The following is a 19,812-nucleotide window of genomic DNA, read 5'->3' as shown; positions in this document are numbered from 1 at the left end:
ATCAGAATGAAGTGGCCCTCTTTATCTCTTCTGATTAGTTTTAGTTTAAAGTCTATTTTGTCAGATATTAGAATTGCAATGCCTGATTTTATCTTAGCACCATTTGCTTGATATACTTTTTTCCATCCTTTCACTTTAAGATAATGTCTGTCCTTGAAAGTGAGATGAATTTCTTGCAGACAACAAAAAGATGGGTTTTATTTCCTAATCCATTCAACTAGCCTGTATCTTTTGACTGGGTAGTTCAGTCCATTAATATTTAAAGTTATTAATGAAAGATGTATATTGAATTCTATCTTTTTTATTTCTGTTCACATTTTTGATAAAGCTGTGCATTTCCACATTTATATCTTCAGTGAATTTCCTTCCATCACCCCTTTTGTATAGTCGTTCCTTTCTTCAGCTCTTTGTATTGCTTCAGGAATTCTCTGAAGTGCTAGTTTTGTTGGCATGAATTCTTTCCGCCCATTTTTGTCACGGAAGATTTTTCTTTCCCCTTCGACTATACTAGACATTTTGCCTGGGTAAAGTAATCTGGGTTGGCATCTGTGGTCATTTAGAACTGGGAATACTTTGGTCCAGGCTCTTCTGGCTTTCATAGTTTGCACTGAAATGTCAGCTGTAATCCTGATGGGTTTTCCTTTGTATGTGACTTGTTGTCTTCCTTTTGCAGCTTTCAGTATTGTCTCTTTGTTCTGTAACATTTAGTGTTTTTACTACAATGTGCTATGAACAGTTTCTTTTCTGGTCCTGTCTACTTGGTGTTCTATATGCTTCTTGTAATTGTATGGGCATGTGTTTCTTTAATTTTGGGAAAATGTCTTCTATAGTCCTGTTGAAGATCTGTTTTATACCATTATCATGAGATTCATCTCCTTCCTGTATGCCTATGCATTGTAAGTTTGGGTTTTTATGGTGTCACACAATTCCTGCATATTCCATTCTTGTGTTTTCTTAAATTTTTCGTAATCTTTGCTTGAGTGGTCAAATTTGTCCACTTTATCTACCAGTCTTGACATTCCATTTTCCATTTCATTCATCCTATTGGTGAGGCTTTCTCTTGTAGTTTCTAATTGGCTTACTGAGTGTTTCACTTCCTTCTTCATTTCATCCTGAGTATTCTTCAATATTTCTAGGTCTTTTCTGAATTCATTCAGAAGTTTATCCCTATCTTCCTTCAGTTCTTTGATTTCTTTTTGTGTGTGTGTGTGTGTGTTCTTTAAATTCACTGAATTCTTTTATCATGTTTATAATTGTTCTTTTTAGTTCCAAGTCCTGCATTATATCTAGGCCTCTCCATTGTACTCCTCTGGAGGACTATTGGTACTTGGTGGGGATATACTATTTTGGTTTTTCATGTTTTTATTTCTTCTCTGTGACTTTGGCATGTGAATTTCTTTCATAGCTTCTGATTCTTGTGTGAGACTCAAACCTCCTTTTTCGAGTTTAGATCTGCTTCTTTTTGTAAACTTTATGTGCCTTTGTGGTTTACTTGTTGGTCATAAAAAGCTGCTTGGTCTAGGCTTCAGATTCTCTCTTTTGATTTTATATTGTAGTGGTTTAATTGCTTTTGTCTTCAGGAGTTCCCACAGAGGCCCAAGTGAGATGAGGCTCAGATGCTCTCAGGCTTTCTCCTGATGTCTGGATCCCTCCTGGGAGCAGGGCCCAGGAAAGTTGCTGTTCTCAGGAAGCTAGTGGCTTTGTCACCCAGGGATGCAAAGGGAGGTGGAGGCAGGAAGAGGGCTCCTGGAGACCAGGAAAGTTCCTAGCACCAGGACGCTGAAGGCTGTGCAGCCCAGGAAGCAAAGGGAGGTGAGTGTAGGACCAGGACCAGAGGGCTCCTGGGGACCGCAGGGCAGAGCTGGTTTGGTCCAGGTGCAAAGGATCAGAAAGCAGTGATGGCTTTGGGCTGAGAGGTTAGCCCTGTTATCTGGAGTGCCAAGACAAGAAATGGGATGGTACCCAGGCTAGGAGGAGAGAGGCAGTGGGGGACCTGGGAGGGTGAAAAAGGCTAGGTATAGTGGGCCTGCTGGACTTACCCAGGAAAGGTGCTGGCACCAGGATGCCCGGAGGCTGTGCAGCCCAGGTAGCAAAGCAAGGTGAGAGTGGGACCAGGCTCAGAGGGTTCCTGGGGACCTGGAAAGGTGCTGGCACCAGGATGCCCAGAGGCTGTGCAGCCCAGGGAAGTAAAAAAAAAAAAAAAAAAAGCCTCATAATTACATTTTTTAAAAAATGATGGGGGAATTTCTTTTGGAAAATGTTGCTGATATTTGTAGTATGAAAAATATACTCACAATGTGACCTATTGATATAATTTATTAATATAATGAAGGTATGTAATAGGGACTAGCCGTGGTTTGTTTGTGACTGAAGATTTAAGGCCCATAAGCATGCAAAGGGCAAAGATCCCTGTTCTGTGGAAACCACAGAGAAAGCAAATCAGTTTCTACAAAGAAGTTCATGTTCTATTAACAGAATGTTGAGAGACAGCAGAACTGACAAGGAGCAGGAAATGGGTTGAAAGCTGTGTTGCGGTATTAGGGTATCAGTTGCAGTTTATGCAGAGTTTTTGTATACTCTGAAGTTGGACCTATTTGGCCAGTACACATATAGCTGGGCATGGTGGCACACACTTTTAATCTCTGCTTTTGTAGAGGCAGTCGGATTTCCACAAGTTGGAAGCCAGCTTCATCTACATAGCAAGTTACAGGCTCGCTGGAGCTAAATGGAGAGTATATGTACCCATGGGACTACATGTCTTTAAAAAAAAGAAAAAACTAAATGTGAAAAAAGAATGTAGAGCAGTAGCACGTGAATTTTAACTTAACAGAACAATGCCAAGACAAGAGGAATAAGAAGTATCGAGAAATCATAGTATTTAGTGAGAAAAAGTCCATGGATGTTGGATTACAATTATCTTTTAACATAATTTAGTATAAGGAAAAGCAGAAAAGCGCCACTCTCCTGGCCAAACAGTAATTTGTGAAGGTTATTGTTTCATACAAGATGAAATAATGTGTGCCAAGTGTCTGTCATCCTCTAGTATGATGAGATGCACAGTTAGCTGAGGGCTGGGATCAGCAAAGAGATTTGAGAACTGAACTTTGGAGAAAATACTTGGTAAGTGACAAGCAAAAGCATCAACCAAATTCTCTGCCCCATCCAGCTGTCACTCAACTCTCTGCCTCTCCTTATTAAGCATCTTTTTAAAAACATTTTATTATTTTTCCTTTATGTGTATAAATGTATTGCCTCCATGCAAGTACACTTGTCATGCAGTGTCTGCAGAGGTCAGAAGAGGGCATCAGAACTGGAGTTACAAGGTTACAAATGGTTGTTAGCCACCATGTGGGTGCTGGGTATCAAATCCAGGTCCTCTGCAAGAGCAGCCAGTCCTCTTAACCATGGAGCAATCCCTCTAGTCCCTTATTTAGTACGGTTTCACTAGCCCACATCATTTTGTTTCAAGTCATATCACTACAGTAAAATAGATCTCACTGAAACCAATAATGACTAACAAAGAATACATTCCTAAAGCTTTGTGCTTTATCACCTAGCAGCACCAAGCAGCAGAGCTCACGCTGTGCTCTTCATGCTCTGCTAACCCACGCTTCCCATATGCCTTTCTCCTTCTGTTTGCTTCCAGTGGTTTTCCTCCCTTTCCAGCTGTTATGTGATCCCTGGTATCTTCATAATCACATATCATTTTAGGGGATATCCTTCACAACACTATTTAGATTAATGATATTGAAAGTATGAATTTCCTCTGGGATAAATACAATTGCGTGTATCTATTCACTTGTATTATGAGTACATAGAAATACAGTTGATATTTACTTAGTGATTTTGTGTTCTGTGTCTTTCTAAATACACTTATTACTGCTGGAAGATTTTTGTAAATTCCTTAGGTTTTTTTAAAGCAGTCATTTCAATGGAGGCACTCTGTGTGTCTTTTATTTATTTATATTTATTTAATTTATTTATGACTTACTATTACTATTTATTTATTAGTGATTTGACTGCCTTATTTCATTCAGGTCTTCATTTTTGTTCTCTTGGAGTATAGTCATACCTTCCTTCAGTTGTTTGCATATAGCTATAATGTTTGCTCATTTATTTATTTTTTAATTAATTAATTATTTAGTTAATTAATTAATTGAGACAGAGTTTCACTACGTAGCCCTGGCTGACCTCAAATTCAATCTGCCTGCCTCTGCCACCAGAGTGTTGGGATTAAAGACATGTGCCATCTTGCCCAGCATAATCATTCTTCTGAATTCTCCATCTGGAAGTTTTCCAGGCTGTTATCATTGTGAGCCATTACTATGTGCAGGCTGTTGTCATTGTGAGCCGTTACTATGTGCAGGCTGTTATCATTGTGAGCCGTTACTATGGGATTAGTACAGACCTGTTGTCTTGATTTTCGTGCTATTATTGTTTCTGCCTGGAACTTGACCATCCGTAGTAGTTTTCAGTTGAGTTTTTCTTTTTTTTTTTCTTTTGTTCACATCACATTTTTTTTTTTTTTTTTTCAGCATAGGTGTGTGCATTGTTCAGGAGAGGACTGGGCTGGAGGAGGGATGCAATGCTCTTTTCTTCTGAGAGACTGATACTGAGAAATGCTGGTTCTGTTCTTAGTCTTTGGAGCATCTACTAATGTCTGTGTAAACAGTCACTGTCCAAGGGTCACACCCCTAGCTGGTTCTCTCCTCTGTCTCCATCTGGTATGATCTGAATATCCTAACCTGGGTCAGCTGTGGCCCGATCACCAAGTCTGCAATCTCCCAGGCCTGTTGTAGAACTTTATGTGCCTGAGTACCCTACCCTGGGTGGGCACTGGCCCCTTCCAGGGTCTGTGTGCCCTTCCCCTTCATCAGCTCGACATCCTCCTTTATTTCTTTAAATGATTATATTTTGTTGTTTATGCTATCATTATAATGCATTTTATTAACTGTCTTTTGAATGCTAATGTAAAACTACCTTGATGGGAAAATCCTGATTCAGCAAACTGTCTTTTACTATTTATATATTTCTGGCTCTAACTTGATAATACACTTTAAGGATATTTTTGTCAGTTTTCATTTTTGTCATTTCTTTGATTAGCATGAATAAATGTGTGTGTGTTCTTTGTAGAATTTATAATGAATCTGACTTGATTTGCATCTTTTCTGTTGTCAAGTTTTTGTAAATACCTTGTAGTTTTAGTTTGAGCAATGTTTTAAAGTCTGGGGGCAGGTTGCACACATGTCACAGCATGTGTGTGAACAGAGTACTAGCTCCTCACCTGCTTCTTTGTTTGAGACAAGGTTTGTTACCTAAGCCGCAGACACTAGGATAGCTGGCCAAAAGGCCTCTGTGGTTTCCCCTACCTCTGTCGCCCATCTCACCTTCGGAGTGCTCAGATTGCAGACAAGAGCACTACTGCCCCTGGTTTCCTGTGGGTCTGTTGGGGGACCCTGCTGCTAAGATTGCAGTCCACCATGTCCAGATAGCTCTAAGGGGCTCAGTGCTATATGGAAGGACTCCCTTTCTCAGTGGGGGCCCTCTCCCTGCTTTCCGCCTGACCTTATCTGGAAAGTGCCTCCAAGCACAGGTGCCTGGCCTTATTTGGAACATGACCTTTGGCATAGTGACCTGCAATAAAACTGCCCCCAGGTTTTTTCCATATGATAATTAGGCATTGCCCTATAGCCAGATGATAGGATCCCCCACCACATGTAAATAAAGCATACTTTGAAGACCTATCAGCTGAAGCTTTGGCTGCTGCCTCCACACTATATTTTCCCTGACTCCCACTGAATAAACGGAGCTGTATCACTGAATCTGACTCCCTAGAAAGTCTGAACCGGTTCTTCGCTTCTGCTCCCTTTGTCCTCGTGGATCAGTGGCCAACGACCCCTGAGGGGAGGGAAAGACCCACATGGGTCATATGGTCCTCACACTTGAATCAAAAGTGCTTTACACACTGAGTGTCTCCGCAGCTCCAGCTTTGGAAATCATGGTTTTCATAGTGACTTGTTCATTTCTGTAAGTTGGCAAACAGTGCACATTCATAATATTTTCTTATTTCCCTCTTAATATCTGTAGCATGTTTTTCCTTTTCTCATTACTTCTTTTTTCTTAATTATATTTTTTATTATTTCAAAATTTTATGTACGTAGATACATCCACTTCCCCCAGCAACATGTTCCCTCCCAACTTCATGCTTTCTTCTTGTTCTCCTCCTCCTCTGCTTCCTCACCTTCCTCTTCTTCCTCCTCCTTTCCCTCCTCTTCTTCTTTCTCTCCCCCTCCCTCTTCCTTCTTCTCCTTCCTCCTTCCACCTTTCTCCTCATCCTCTTCCCTTTTCTCCTTCCCCCTCCTCCTTCCTCCTTGTCCTCCTCCTCCTCCCTATCTTCCTCCTCCTCCTTCCTCCTTCCTCCTTCCTCTGATTACCCTACTTCTTCAATAACCCAGTATATCTAATTAGTGCTTCCCATATACGCATGGATGTAGGGCCATCCACTGAAGAATGGGAAACCTACCACTGGCCAGAATCTCAAAAAATAATGATTCTCTTTCTCCCTGCAACTAGCCTCTGCCAATAGCTCCTCCATAAGGAGTAGGGAGAGCCTCAGAGTACTGGCCCCATCTATGCAGGAATTTTTCGTGGATCTTTTTCAGGCAGCCACAGCTGGTGTAGTTCATGAGTGCGATAACCATATCATGTCCAGAAGACAGCATTCCACAGCGTTCCTCCCCACCTTCCAGCTCTCACATCTTTCTAACTCCCTCTTCCACAATGTTCCATTAACCTTGGCAGGGGTTTGGGTGGGGGCAGTTGATAAAGATGTCTCATTTAGAGTTGAGAACTTGGTCTCTTATTCGTAGTACTTTGACCAATTATGTGTCTCTGTGCTGATTGATACACATTACAAAATGATGCTTCTCTGATCAAGGTTGAGAGCAGCCCAGGTTATGGATATAAATAAATATTTAGAAGAAGGCAATTTGACAACATAACCATTTACAAGATAACAGTAGCAGGTTCTACCCTAGGGCCTGTGACCTCCCTAGTCATGGGCTCTTGGCTAGGATTATAGTACTAGCTATAAAATGTGCTCCTATGGATCAAACCTCAAATACAATCAGAAAGTAGTTAGTTACCCTGTGACAGATATGCCACTATTACACCAGTGGGCACATTTTATCTTTCAGATCAGTATTATAATATGCAGAGTCCAGCACTGGGTATGACTGTTGATCTCTGTTCCTCCTCAGTACCCTGCACAGTGACTCTGGCTAGCCAGCAAGGGCAAGTTTCCAGGGCAGTTTGAGGACGATTTCTCTATGTCCTAAAATCTGATTACTTCATTTTAGTCACAAATATTTCTAAGACAAAGTTAGTTGCAAATTTTATCACATATTTCAAACTCATAATTATGGTCATATTTCTTTGAGGGCATGTTTTCACATAAAAAATGGCAGAGTTCATTTACAGTATGATGAACATGGTGTGCATGTGTGTCTGTTTATTACAGTTAGGAGTTGTGGAATGTCCACTGACTTAACAGGGGAAAATCTTCCCACCAGGACAACCTCTCAAAATCGGTCATTTCTCTGGTTGTTTTATATAATTGTTGCTACTTTTGTGCAACAACGTATGTATTCAATAATTTGTGGGCTGGGGTAATCGCTCCATCAGTAAACTGCTTGCTTTGCAAGCATGAAAATCTGATTTTAATCCCCAGAATTTACATATAGAGCTGGGTATGGTAGGTAGCACAGACTTGTATCCCAATGCTGGAGAGGTAGATTCCCGAGGCTCACCCTTCAGCCCGCCTGGCCCACTTGGTAAGTTCCAGGCCAATGAGAGCCTGTTTGAAAAAGCAAGGTGGGTGGTGACTGAAGAATGCCAGCTGAGGTTTTCCTCTGGCGTCTACATGCATGTGCACACATACACATGTACATACACAAACATTTATTGCTCTCTTATGTGTAAACTTGCAAAAGGAAACCACTTCACCCAGATCTCTGTAACAATGCTGGTTTCACACATATTAAAATTATGATCTAAGAATCCCACACATAGGGAACTGGGTCAGAAACCTGAAGAAGTACTGGCAACCAATGGCTGCTGGGAGGGTGAGAGTCAGTCTTCGAGAGCTAGCCTTACTTAAAGGTTTGACTCTTGGTAAGTTGGTCGGGCTCCAGTGAATGAAGACACACCAAAGGACATTTGGGGGGCACAAATTTGATTCTATAGGTGTTTATATAGAGAACACATAAAATTTGGTGGGGAGTAATAAGTGGCGCTGCAGATAGGGAGGATCTAAACAAAATAATGTAGTGTGTGATCTCTAAAATGAGATTTGAAATTTGCTTTTAGGGATGCATTGAGGATGACTCACAGGTATGCACAGTTCCTGAAGCTCAGTTGATCCCTATCTTCCTGTTAGTTCCCTGGGGAAGGGTGGTTTCTCTGTACAGCATATCCATGGAAATATGAAAGCGAGTCATAAAATTAAGCATCTTCTGTCTTCATACCATTATTTGGAAGTGGCATCACTACATGTTTCTTTTCATTGTGGGGACCACAGCTCTGGTCCCTGTTGCAGCTTCTCTTTATAGGAATGTTTTGATGCTCTCAGAACTCATCCGATGTTGGATCTTCCCTCAGGAACACTCAAAAAAACAATCACAACATTTTAAGTGATCTTTCAGGTATCCTTTAGGAAACACTCTAAGACCACTTAGACACTTTCATGATAGAATTCTTCTCAGACTCCCCAACATCCATTGTTGCTTCCTGCAACATTTTTTCCCCAAAAAACTACTTAAAAAGAAGGTCACAGAAGATGAATGATTCTTAGCTCCCATCTCCCTCCAGCCAGTGGACTGGAAGACTGAGATGGCTGTGCCTCAGTGGAAGGGGTTGACCTACCATATGACCGGAGGCACAGAGAAGAATGTATAAAATGTTTTCTGTTGCAGGACATATTATATCACTTCTTCAAGAAAGAAGATGGCCAAATAGAGCCTCCTATCATTTCATCTGTTTGAACATCAAAGTAATATTGGATTCCAAAATTGAAGCTTATGTAACAGGCTTTGATCTTGTAGCATAAACAGACACAGGATCCATCTAACTTTCACTCTGAGAGACCGCAGGACACACTTCTCTGTACAGTGTGCAGCACAAAGATGAAAGTAACACCTGAATAATCTTAACAGAGATAAGATGTCCACAGGGTGTGTTTGTTGGGACATCTTTTTAAAAAACTACTCATGTTGGATTTTATTGTTATGCTAAAGCCTATCAAGCTTCATGACATTGTTGTTAAGAAAATATTATATTTGGCAAAGTGTCTCCTGCTACTATCAAGTAACTGAAAAGAAATAGAGAAGTGCAAGGTCTATAATCAAATTCATATTTGAAAAATTAATGTAAGACCACAGGGTTTTCAGTGCGCTTATGTACATTTTAAAAGGACAAACGGCAAAACTAATTTCAAGAAATTTTGTAAATACAAATAGAAAATGGCAAAGAATAGTTTGTTTTATTCCTTCCATACAAAATTTGCTTTGTCTAAACATGAAGCAGAAAACTAATAATAATAATTAATAATAGTAATAAACCAAACAGCTACTTGCTATGTCTCATTGCAACAGCAGATGGCAATAGGGATACATCAAAAGCTACTCAGGTCATTTCATTACTTCCTGTTACAAGCTCAATCTTCTTTCACTTGAAATTTAGGTGCCAGCTGAGTCTAGAATTTCTAAGGAAACTACACAGTTGGCATTTTCACAGCATTCTTTCTGTCCTTTACCTCCCTTTCTATAAAGAGACATGTTCTTTTATTGTTCTGTTTAGACCTTGACAAAAAAAGTGTTTTTAGCTTTTGCCTGCGAAATACCTATTTGGTGTTTGACTGAATAAATGCTAAGAACAAATTCATCCTAGAGCACACTCTGGAGAAATAGGAACTCAAACCCTTAAATTTCTGCCACCCAGGACATGTTCTTAAACGTTTCTTTTAATTACATCTTCTATGTGGAGCTTTTATAAGTACCAATAAAGGATCCCTTCTCTTTTCAGATCCCAGGCACTTCTTCTGTGGTTCAGAGAAAATGGAAGCAGCCGCAGCCTGTTTCCCAGTCTCGAGGATCAGGACAGCAGAGCAAGGTCCGGATTAGTGCAGTGGCCGCTGAAATAAAGCAGACTCGAGCCCGAAGGAAGACAGCCAGGATGCTCATGGTGGTGCTTTTGGTCTTTGCAATTTGCTATCTACCAATCAGCATCCTCAATGTACTCAAGAGGTAAAGCCTGCTATTTATTTGAAAATGAAGTGGCTTGACATTTAAATTAAGACCTTGTTTCTTTCTAAACAGAAAAACCCCTTCCTGCCTAGATACTTCATCAGGCTAAACCATGTGGTTACCAACAGTTAAGGAAAACAACCTTTTTACATGCTCAAGCGATACACTCTGGTCCATGCACATTCTCAGTTGGATGGCAGACATAAAACAGATGTTTCTTAACCTCTTAAAGATGATTGGTAAACCTTAGATGGAGAAAACATTCTAATACGAAAATTGAATTAAATTGAACTGAATTGAATGAGTAAATACATAAAAATAAAATCATTTACAGCTTCAAGTTCTTTTTGACAAAATAAATGGCTTTTCCAACTTTGATCCCAAACATAGGCAATCATACCAAAATCCTTCCTAAAAGTAAACAGAGATAATAAAAAGATATAAGATATAAGAGTAATTTGTTTTGGACACTAAGCCAAAAAAAAAAAAATCAAGCAAATACTTTGTGTTGAAGAGAGAAAACAAATCATACATTTCTTTAAATAACTGAAACAAATTCAGTATCAATTTTAATACAAGTCAGCATGTTTATCTAGTGAGGGAAAGGACATAATTTGCTACACAGTAGAAAAAACTTTCGATTTCAAGCAATTGACCAGTAACCAGCAAAGCAAATACATAGGCCATGGCACACCTCAACTTTACTAGGAAATACCACAACTATTGCACACACCCTGGTCACAAGGCAACCTCAATTCTGTTGATTGTTAATTACTCTAGGCTTCAAACTTAACCTGGAATTTACCCTTGTTTTTGGTTGTTTAAAGGCTTTTTAAATGGAGAAGTAGAAAATAAACTTCTGTAAGGTAACATTGTAGCCTTGAAGGTACAGGCTTTTTCCAGTCCTTGAGATAATGCCTGCTCCCTCACAAGACAGTGAGGTCATGTGCCCTCCATCTGCTCAGGCTCCTCTCATTTTCTTGCTCACAGGACTTTCATACAGAAAGATTAAGTCTCTTACTAGATTGTGTTTTCTGTTCTTAAGAAATGTTAAGCATGAACAGAACTGTGTAGACTCCTACTCCTTTGTGGGCTAATTTCAGTACTTAAAGATGGCTTTACCACTTCGTGCATTGCCCCTTGGAGTTTCGTGTATCTAGGGCCTTGTACCTTTCCTCTAATTAGTTCCAAATGCTCATTTGTCCGTAATATTTATCTAATTTTTCTACCTTAAATTCCTCCCTTTTCAAGGAAAAATTTCAAGAGCAGTTTTAAACCTTTTCCAAAATTTTTTGAAGCAATCTGCTTGTACACACACACACACACACACACACACACACACACTCACTCACACAAATGTTTTTCAATAATTTTGAAAATTGTTTTTATTGCATACATTTTCTTAAAATATTTATCATTAAATTTAGTCTTGCATATTAAACTTGTTTTTATTTATTGCTCACACACATAAAAATCTTTTTCTTGAAACTTAAACATTTGTCAGATTGATCAAAACTAACTTCCTCAAAGTGTTTTTGTCTGGCCAATATTTCAGATATTTTGAACTAGAAAGTTGTATCATATTGAAAGTTCCATTTGTTTGCATTTTTTCTCCCTGTGTTGTGTTTTTACAAAATTCTACTGCTCTCTAGAGCACCATTCCATTCCAGAAATTCATATGCCTTCTCATTGAAAACACAAGACACAAATGACATAATCAATGATGGAGCCTGCTAGAGGAAACCCATTGCACTTTTCTGGGTACTTACTGAGTCGCTGTGTGTTGTTGAATATAATTGCCAAATTCTACAAAGAAGAGATATATCTAAGAATGCAGGGTTTGGTTTGGGTTTTGTGCCCACGAGTGTTTGTGTGTGTACAGCTATATCTATGCCACTGCACAAGTGTAAAAGTCAGGGGACAACATTTAGGAGCCACTTCTCACCATCCGCCTTGCTGAGGCAGGGTCTCTTTTGTTTCTGCAGCTGTGCAGAATTCCCAGCTAGCGGGCCCTTGAGCTTCTCAATGTTTCTCCTATCTGCCTCCCTGATGTGCTCTAATGTATCTTGATTTTTATGTGGGTTCTTGGGATCTGAACTCAGTTATCAGGTCTGCATAGTAAGTTCTTTTGTCCACTGTGCCATCTCTCCATGCCAAAGAAAGGTAGCTCAGTGAGTAAAGGTACAGACTGCCAAGCCTGAGAACCTGAGGCCCATTCCTGGGACCCACTTGTTGAAAAGAGAGAACCAATTCTTATTGGTTAACCTCTCACCTTCACACACGTGCCATGCCCCATGCCCGCCCCCAAAAGCAATGAATGTAAAAATGCTAAAATGTGGCCATTAGAAACACTATTAAAATATTTTTTAGTATAAAGTGTGAAACTTTGAAACTCATGTATCATAAGGAATTATCAGTACTTTTTCCACTGAAAACCAATTATTTGCCTACATATACACAAGTTACATAAGCAAAATTTTTGGCACATTATATTATTATAATTATTATATATTAATATATTATGTATTAGTATATTATTATAGTTATTATAATATATTAAGGACTATAATGCATTGATCAGAGCATAAAAGAGAGTGAGAGGCATTTAGAAGTGCAATTTCCAAGTGCTAAATAAAACATGGTAAAAAGCCAAAGCCAGCATAAAGTTATTCAGTCACATTTAGAAACAAAAGGACAGAAGGAAAATTCAACTTCTGTATCCTTGACAAGCATCAACATTTGTTTACAAGACACAGAGCCTCTTTCTCTGACCTGATTTGGCTCTGAATTCACTGCTTGTACCCTAGAGGTTTGGCTCCTTCTTGAAACTGTTCTAAGGAGACTCTGTTGTCATAAACCAATCAGTGATCAATGCATGTAGCAGAGGACCAGGTCAGGTCATTTTTATGAGGGGCTTTGCTTACCTTTGAATTTAATCATTTCAGAATCCTTCTGAGTTTGTTGTTTTTGCTTTTTTCCTACAGAGTATTTGGGATGTTTGCCCACACAGAAGACAGAGAGGCTGTATATGCTTGGTTCACATTTTCCCATTGGCTTGTATATGCTAACAGTGCTGCAAACCCAATCATTTATAATTTTCTTAGTGGTAAGTTTTCAGCTGTTTCTTCTTTAAACCTCTACCCAAGGTTGTGACATCCTGACCATAAGATTTAGAGCATCTTTAAATAGACAAAGAGTTCATCTGAGATTTGAAATATAATTATCCCTTGTTGAATTTCTCTTGAGTTTCTTTTTTGAAAGGGAATACATACCACCTAACTCATAAAGGGAAATGATCTAATATTTTTTCTTGGAAAACTTAGAATAATTGATAAAGAAAATTGAAAATTTTGAGAATCTTGAAACTTATGATTGACAAACATGAAATACCTTTATCAATTTTTTTTTGTTGCTGCTGCTGTTCTTATTTCTTTGCCAAAATTTGTAGTATAATTGAGATTGAATTGGAATCAATCCACTTTTAGATATTCTTTATATTTACAGTTTTGGTAGGTAACACTCTTATCTGAAGAATTATCACTGACCACAGAAAGTACTTCAAAAATAACATGTAAGCTACATAATACACATATACTAATTAAATGCAGCTCTGTATGTCCAGTATATATACACATATGCACAAGGAACATCTCTACCCCCACTTCTCTTCTCCAATTATTCCCAACAACCCCCCCCTCAACCTTATGTCTTTTTAAAAAGTAACTCAGTAAACCTGGTTAGAACTGCCCATAAGTGCATGGATATAGGGCCATCTACTGCAGTATGAACATCCTACCAGTGGCCAAAACACAGAATTGTGTTTTGATTAGGTACATCTTTGCATTTTTGCCTTGTCTTCCAACTGGTTGACTATTCATTCTTTATTTCCATTTCCAAAAATATGGTGATTTATTTACAAGAAAACAATTATTGTATATATAAGAAGCTATGTACATCTTCCAATTTTATCTTTGGCTTCCTGGTTACATAGCTTTTTAAACCAAAGACCATTTATTTGCCTGACTCTCCTAGTATGAAGCTGTTCTAACTGCATTAGAAAGAAACAACAAGTTGTAGAAGGATAACTGCAAATAACAATGATCTACTACATATCTCAAAAAGTTAGAAAAAGGGATTTTGAATGTTTTTACCCACTTAAACATTGAAAACAATGCACCAAAATATCACAAGGCATTTAAAAAAATCTTAAAACTTTGGGCTAGAGAGATGGCTTAGAGGTTAAGAGCACTGACTGCTCTTGCAGAAGACATGGGTTCAATTCCTAGCAGCTACATGGTGGCAAACAACTGTCTGTAACTTCAGTTCCAGGGGATCCAATGCCCTCTTCTGACCTCCATATGCATTGCATGACACAGGTGCACTTACACACATGAAGCAATACATTCATACACATAAAATGAAAATTATTGCTAAAATATTTTTTAACTATTAAAACAAGGTAATTTCCTTTCTGAAAAGCTTTTTGTCACTTAAACACCATGCACTGACCAGAGCTCTGAGCTTTGCATTAAGTGAGGCCTGACTTGAGGCAGTAGGATGAGGTTTTGAAGCAGAACAGACCAAACCAGAGTCCTGCTTAGTTCTGGATGAGTGAGGGGAGGCAAACACTCACTTTGTGTGTGCCTGCTATTGTCATAGGCCTTTGAACATTTATCTCATTTAGTCCCTCAACAGCCCAGTGGGGTAACTGAGGCACAGAGAGAAAAATGGCCTTGAACCCTGCCTTCACCCTGGTACAAGTAAAGTAAGCATTTCATCCTCATAACTGCCTAAAACCCTATCAGTTCTTTAAAGAAGTATTTCCTTTTTTTTTTTTTTTTTTTTTGCCGCACAAGGATTATGAAAGGGGGAATTTTCATAAATAGGTCAATGCATTTTTCTAGTTCTGTTGAGCTATAATAGCAGTCATTTGTTTACAACAGTGTATCTCTGTATACTTTTGGCTGCAAATAATGCAGATTCCATTGCTTGTGAAACAGGTATTTCTCTGCAAGATTTTCCTAAAAACCTTTAAGTGTTAACTACATTCACAAACACAAGGGGTTTGATTTAAAGAAAGGAAACAAATGACAAATATTATGTTTGAAAATACCTCATTAATTTCCTTTTTCGATTTCCTCTGTTGATGCAAATTATTGCACCTCACTGTTAGTTTGGCTCAGGAGAGCCACACAGTTTACCATAGTGTTGTGTTAAGCTGTTTACACCTAATTCGTTTTCCTTTCATTGTCTCTGGTTTGCCAGGAAAATTTCGGGAAGAATTTAAAGCTGCCTTTTCTTGTTGTTGTCTTGGAGTTCAGAACCGGCAAGGAGACCAGCTGGCCAGGGGAAGGACCAGCACAGAGAGTAGGAAATCCCTGACCACGCAGATCAGCAATTTTGATAACATATCAAAGCTTTCTGAGCAAGTCGTGCTCACCAGCATAAGCACACTCCCAGCAGCCAATGGGGCAGGACCACTTCAAAACTGGTAGAATATTTATTCATATGACAAGGATACCTGACTCAAACTGTGTTTTTATATAATCTCTGTAAACAGAACTTTTATTATTCAAGTGATATGAACCTAAAATTATTTGTCAATTCATTTTTTAAATTGTTTATTCTTTGGAAATAAAAAAAAAGAGGTAAATTTGAAATGATTTCTGAACCTTTGACTTAAACACATTAGAAGTTTCACTTTTTCCTGAACTTATTTCGGACTATTTCACTCTTAGTTCTTGTACTGAAGTCTATGTCAATTAGGTGCTTGTACGCTTCTAATTCTTTTCTAACCCCTTGTTACCTTAAACTCATAATTCAAACCGGTTGCTAAAAATCATCAAAAATTATCCAGTATTTTTCTTTGGCAGATTAAAAAAAGTAACAGTTACTCTCATTTAACAACAAACATATGTTAAATGACAGTATTTTTTTTCAATCACAAAGACTATCATTACAATGTGATACCTGGAAGAATATTTTTACATAGAATAATGTATTATTTGTATATATTCAGAAGCTATCTTCCCAAATCACATGAGCTATATATTATTAAACTTTATTTTCCACAACCTTTATCTCTCATTTACTAAATGTATACAACTTTATATTTTTACCATCTCTAACACTTTTTTGTGTGTGCAATACAGACTATCAAAGTAAAAATTTTGTAGAACAACTAATACATAATAGCTTTCATTTCTAAGGAAAGATTTAGCACTTAGATAAAATCAGATTATTGTAAGTAGCAACAATAAGTCAGCCTTGCTAGATTCTGCATGTGACAGTGTGCTAGGTGACAGAAAGTGAGACCAGGTGGTCGTGCACAGGACTTCAAAAGCTCTATAGTCCAGGTTTAGTGTGGTTTGATGAATGGCGAGCGCTTCCCCAGTAGCTCATAGTACAGAGGTCAGTGCCTAGCACTGAAAAACCAGCAAAAACAAAAACCAAACAACAGAAATTGCTAGAGTCTAGAGAGGGTGACAGGTTGAGACTTCCCAGCTGTTACACAGCCCCAAACAGTGGTCCTTCCACACAGCAAGCATACCATCCTCACAGCTTCCCCCACTTAAAGACATTGCTTCCCTGTGTTAGTAATCCCACCTGTACCCAGCTGAGCTCCTGGAGATTAGGAGACTAGAGGGACTTTCTAGCAACTGAAGCACAAGTGGAAGGTGGCAATGATACTTTGCACGTAAGACTGAAGAGTGCTATTGAAAGCATCAATTGCTTCAAATTGTTCCTCTGTAAAATTCTTTTGATGCAAGTATTCACTTTAAAATTAAATTAAAATGTTCATAAACTGTTTTTCATCTCATAGTGAAGTGACAACATGCTCTGATTGTGCAGAAATAGGATTTGAACATATTTTTTTTTTTGAGACAGGGTCTCTCTGTAGCCCCAACTACACTGGAACTTGCCATGTAGACCAGGCTGGGCTCTATCTCACAAAGATCCGCCTGCCTCTGCTTCCTGAGTGCTGGGATTAAAGGTGTGTGACACCACACCTGTCCTGAACACAATATTTAAGAAAGGTTTTATTAGAAAAAGGTTATTTTATCATTTTGCTTTCTTTCCGAACTCTATTCTCAGAGAAAAGTAATATAAACAATTTTTCTATAATATAATATAAACAAACTAATTTCTTTACAAGAATTTAGGATTTTCATCACTCATAGTGGCTCATGCCTTTATATCCCAGCATTTGGAGTCAGAGGCAGGTGGGTTGAGGCTAGCCTTGTCTGTGCTACATAGTAAAACCCTGACTAAAAAATAATAAATAAATAAATAATTTAGAATTTTGTTATCTTGTGCCTTTTAGTACTCTATAGAACTACCCTTTTATATGAGGTTTATCAGAATTGTAGTGAATATCAGCTCTGGATCTGTGAAGGCAATCACGATCACTTTCAGTTTCTCCTTTTACCTGTCTGAGAGTTATATGCGTGGTGTGTACTACATGAGAGGAGAGCCTTAATGCTCATATTATGCAGAGAGTTGGCATTTTAATTAGTTTGAAAATAACTTCAAATATTCTTGGTAATATGCCTTAATAATCAAGTAGCTCAATAAGGATGATTTAATTTTATCCAGTATAGTTGAGCTTCATTATTAACTGAAATCTATGAGGTGATTTTAAATCCTGAGATGCCTAGTTCTTATTACTTAAAAGAGAAGAGAAGGCTTGAGAGGGGAAAGATGGAGAAGTGGAAAGGAGAAAGAGAGAGAGAGAGAGATTTTTTTTTCTGTGACAGATCAAAAGTAAGAATCCCCTTTGCTCTAAGTCAGTGATTCTCAGGATGGTCCCTGAACCATCAGCACGGGTATTTCACAGTATTTTCCAACTATCCCAAAGCTACTAAACCAGAAACCCCAGGAATGGTACCCTGGAATTCACAGGCTTACAAATCCTACAGGTGTTTATCAAGCACCTTAGGATTTGAGAACCACTGGTGTAAACGATGTCTTCTGGCATCAGCTTATTAGCCCGTGTGAAATAAAGTCTTTTGCTGCACAGGTATCTACAACAGGGAGCACCATCTTCACTACTGTCAACTTGGCTGGAGGTCTGAGAGAAGAGGCTGAGTGTCCATTGGAATCTCACCCATGTCATCTCAAAGAGATAATGGTTTATAAAGTAATTGCCACTGTGTTCTAAGTACTATGTGAAAGACAGATTTTAAGGCACTTGAGTGCTTTATAAGTGACTAGATAACTTGAGTTTTAATTAAAACTTCCAAATCCTTAACTTTATGTATTAAAGTTTCAGTTTTATAGAAGCAGTTTATTCCTAAGAATAATTATTACCTGGCTGAAGGCTGATAAATGAAACTAGTACATGAAGGAAGCTCTGGTGTGGAATTCCGAACCATGTGTATATCTCTCAGCATGAGGCTCCAGGAAGCCTTCGAGAGATTTGTATGTGGTACGATGACCTTCATAGGAGAAATGGTCAAAAAATAAAATAGGGGCTCTAAGCTATACCAATGTTATGGGGGGAGGGTCAACTAATTACCTCGTTATGTTCTAATGATACAGATGAGAAGACCTTACGAAAAGTTTGTTTTGGAACTTATTTATGCTATACATTATATGTTTATCTGTCTTTATGTTGTGTTTCAAACTTTTAATGTAAGATATTAGTGTCATTGTTTTTGTTATTAATAAGGATGATTTAATAATTTTATCAAATATATTTGAGCTTAATGATTTTTGAATTTCTACAATATCAGGAAAACCTTGATATTTTGTCTTCATTCATTTTGGGCCAAATATTGAGCCCAGAATTGTGTGAAAAAATTAGGAAGGAAACATGACTTCCTAAACTTTCCGCAATGTTGAGAGTTACCTGGTTATTAAATACTGTTATAAAGTATTGATGCATTTATCGCAAAAGTGTTAGGCACAATACTACCAAATTTTGCCTCTGTACACACTGATTCAAAAAAGAATATGGTAAATATGTTTTAACATGACATTCTGAATGTACATGGACCTGCAGTGTCAGGACAGCAGCCCCCTGGAGCTATTTTTGTCCAAGCTGAAAGGAGCTATTATCACTTTGATACTAGCGTAACAATATCAGATTTTGTTCTTGCTGTAAATAGTAACAGGAATCATGTGCATTTCAAACAATGTGGTTGGTCATTACAATTTAGAAAGCTTTTCAAAGGAACTTAATTTTCCAACAGATAACTTTTCTACTTCCTGTAGGTCAAAGTCAAAAAAGGTAAATTCCATTAGATTATTTTCAAATAGTTCTCAAATTGCACGAAGCAAAATAATAGGGCTTTTTTTTTTTTTTTTTTTTTTTTAGCTAATATATAATCAGAGAATACTATTAAAGTCTGTTCTATTACCTTAAGTACCACAGAGAAGTACAGGGGCATGGAAAGCACTAGATCTTAAAGTTCAAAGGGAATTTTTTCTATAAACTTCTGCTATTGAAAAGGGAGATGAAAGACTCCCTCAACTTGCCACATGTTTCTATTCTTTTAAATTTCCTTTA

General features: G+C 38.1%; 1 protein-coding gene across 1 annotated transcript in view; it reads left to right on the top strand.

Moving 5' to 3' along the window:
* The window catches only part of Hcrtr2 (hypocretin receptor 2), a 121,879-nt gene extending 103,346 nt beyond the window's left edge, over window positions 1-18,533 (top strand). The window contains exons 5-8 of the mRNA XM_008846124.1: window positions 10,081-10,301; window positions 13,286-13,407; window positions 15,567-15,792; window positions 18,322-18,533. Of these exons, the coding sequence (XP_008844346.1) occupies window positions 10,081-10,301; window positions 13,286-13,407; window positions 15,567-15,792; window positions 18,322-18,376 (624 nt within the window). The 3' untranslated portion in view covers window positions 18,377-18,533. The remainder of the gene's footprint in view (window positions 1-10,080; window positions 10,302-13,285; window positions 13,408-15,566; window positions 15,793-18,321) is intronic.
* Window positions 18,534-19,812: the final 1,279 nt, after the last annotated feature.

This window comes from Nannospalax galili, unplaced genomic scaffold (genome assembly GCF_000622305.1).
Source record: "Nannospalax galili isolate Female #2095 unplaced genomic scaffold, S.galili_v1.0 scaffold522, whole genome shotgun sequence".
NCBI classification, from domain to species: Eukaryota; Metazoa; Chordata; class Mammalia; order Rodentia; family Spalacidae; genus Nannospalax; species Nannospalax galili.
The sequence above is the reverse complement of the archived record's forward strand: the minus strand, read 5'-3'. Positions and strand labels throughout refer to the sequence as shown.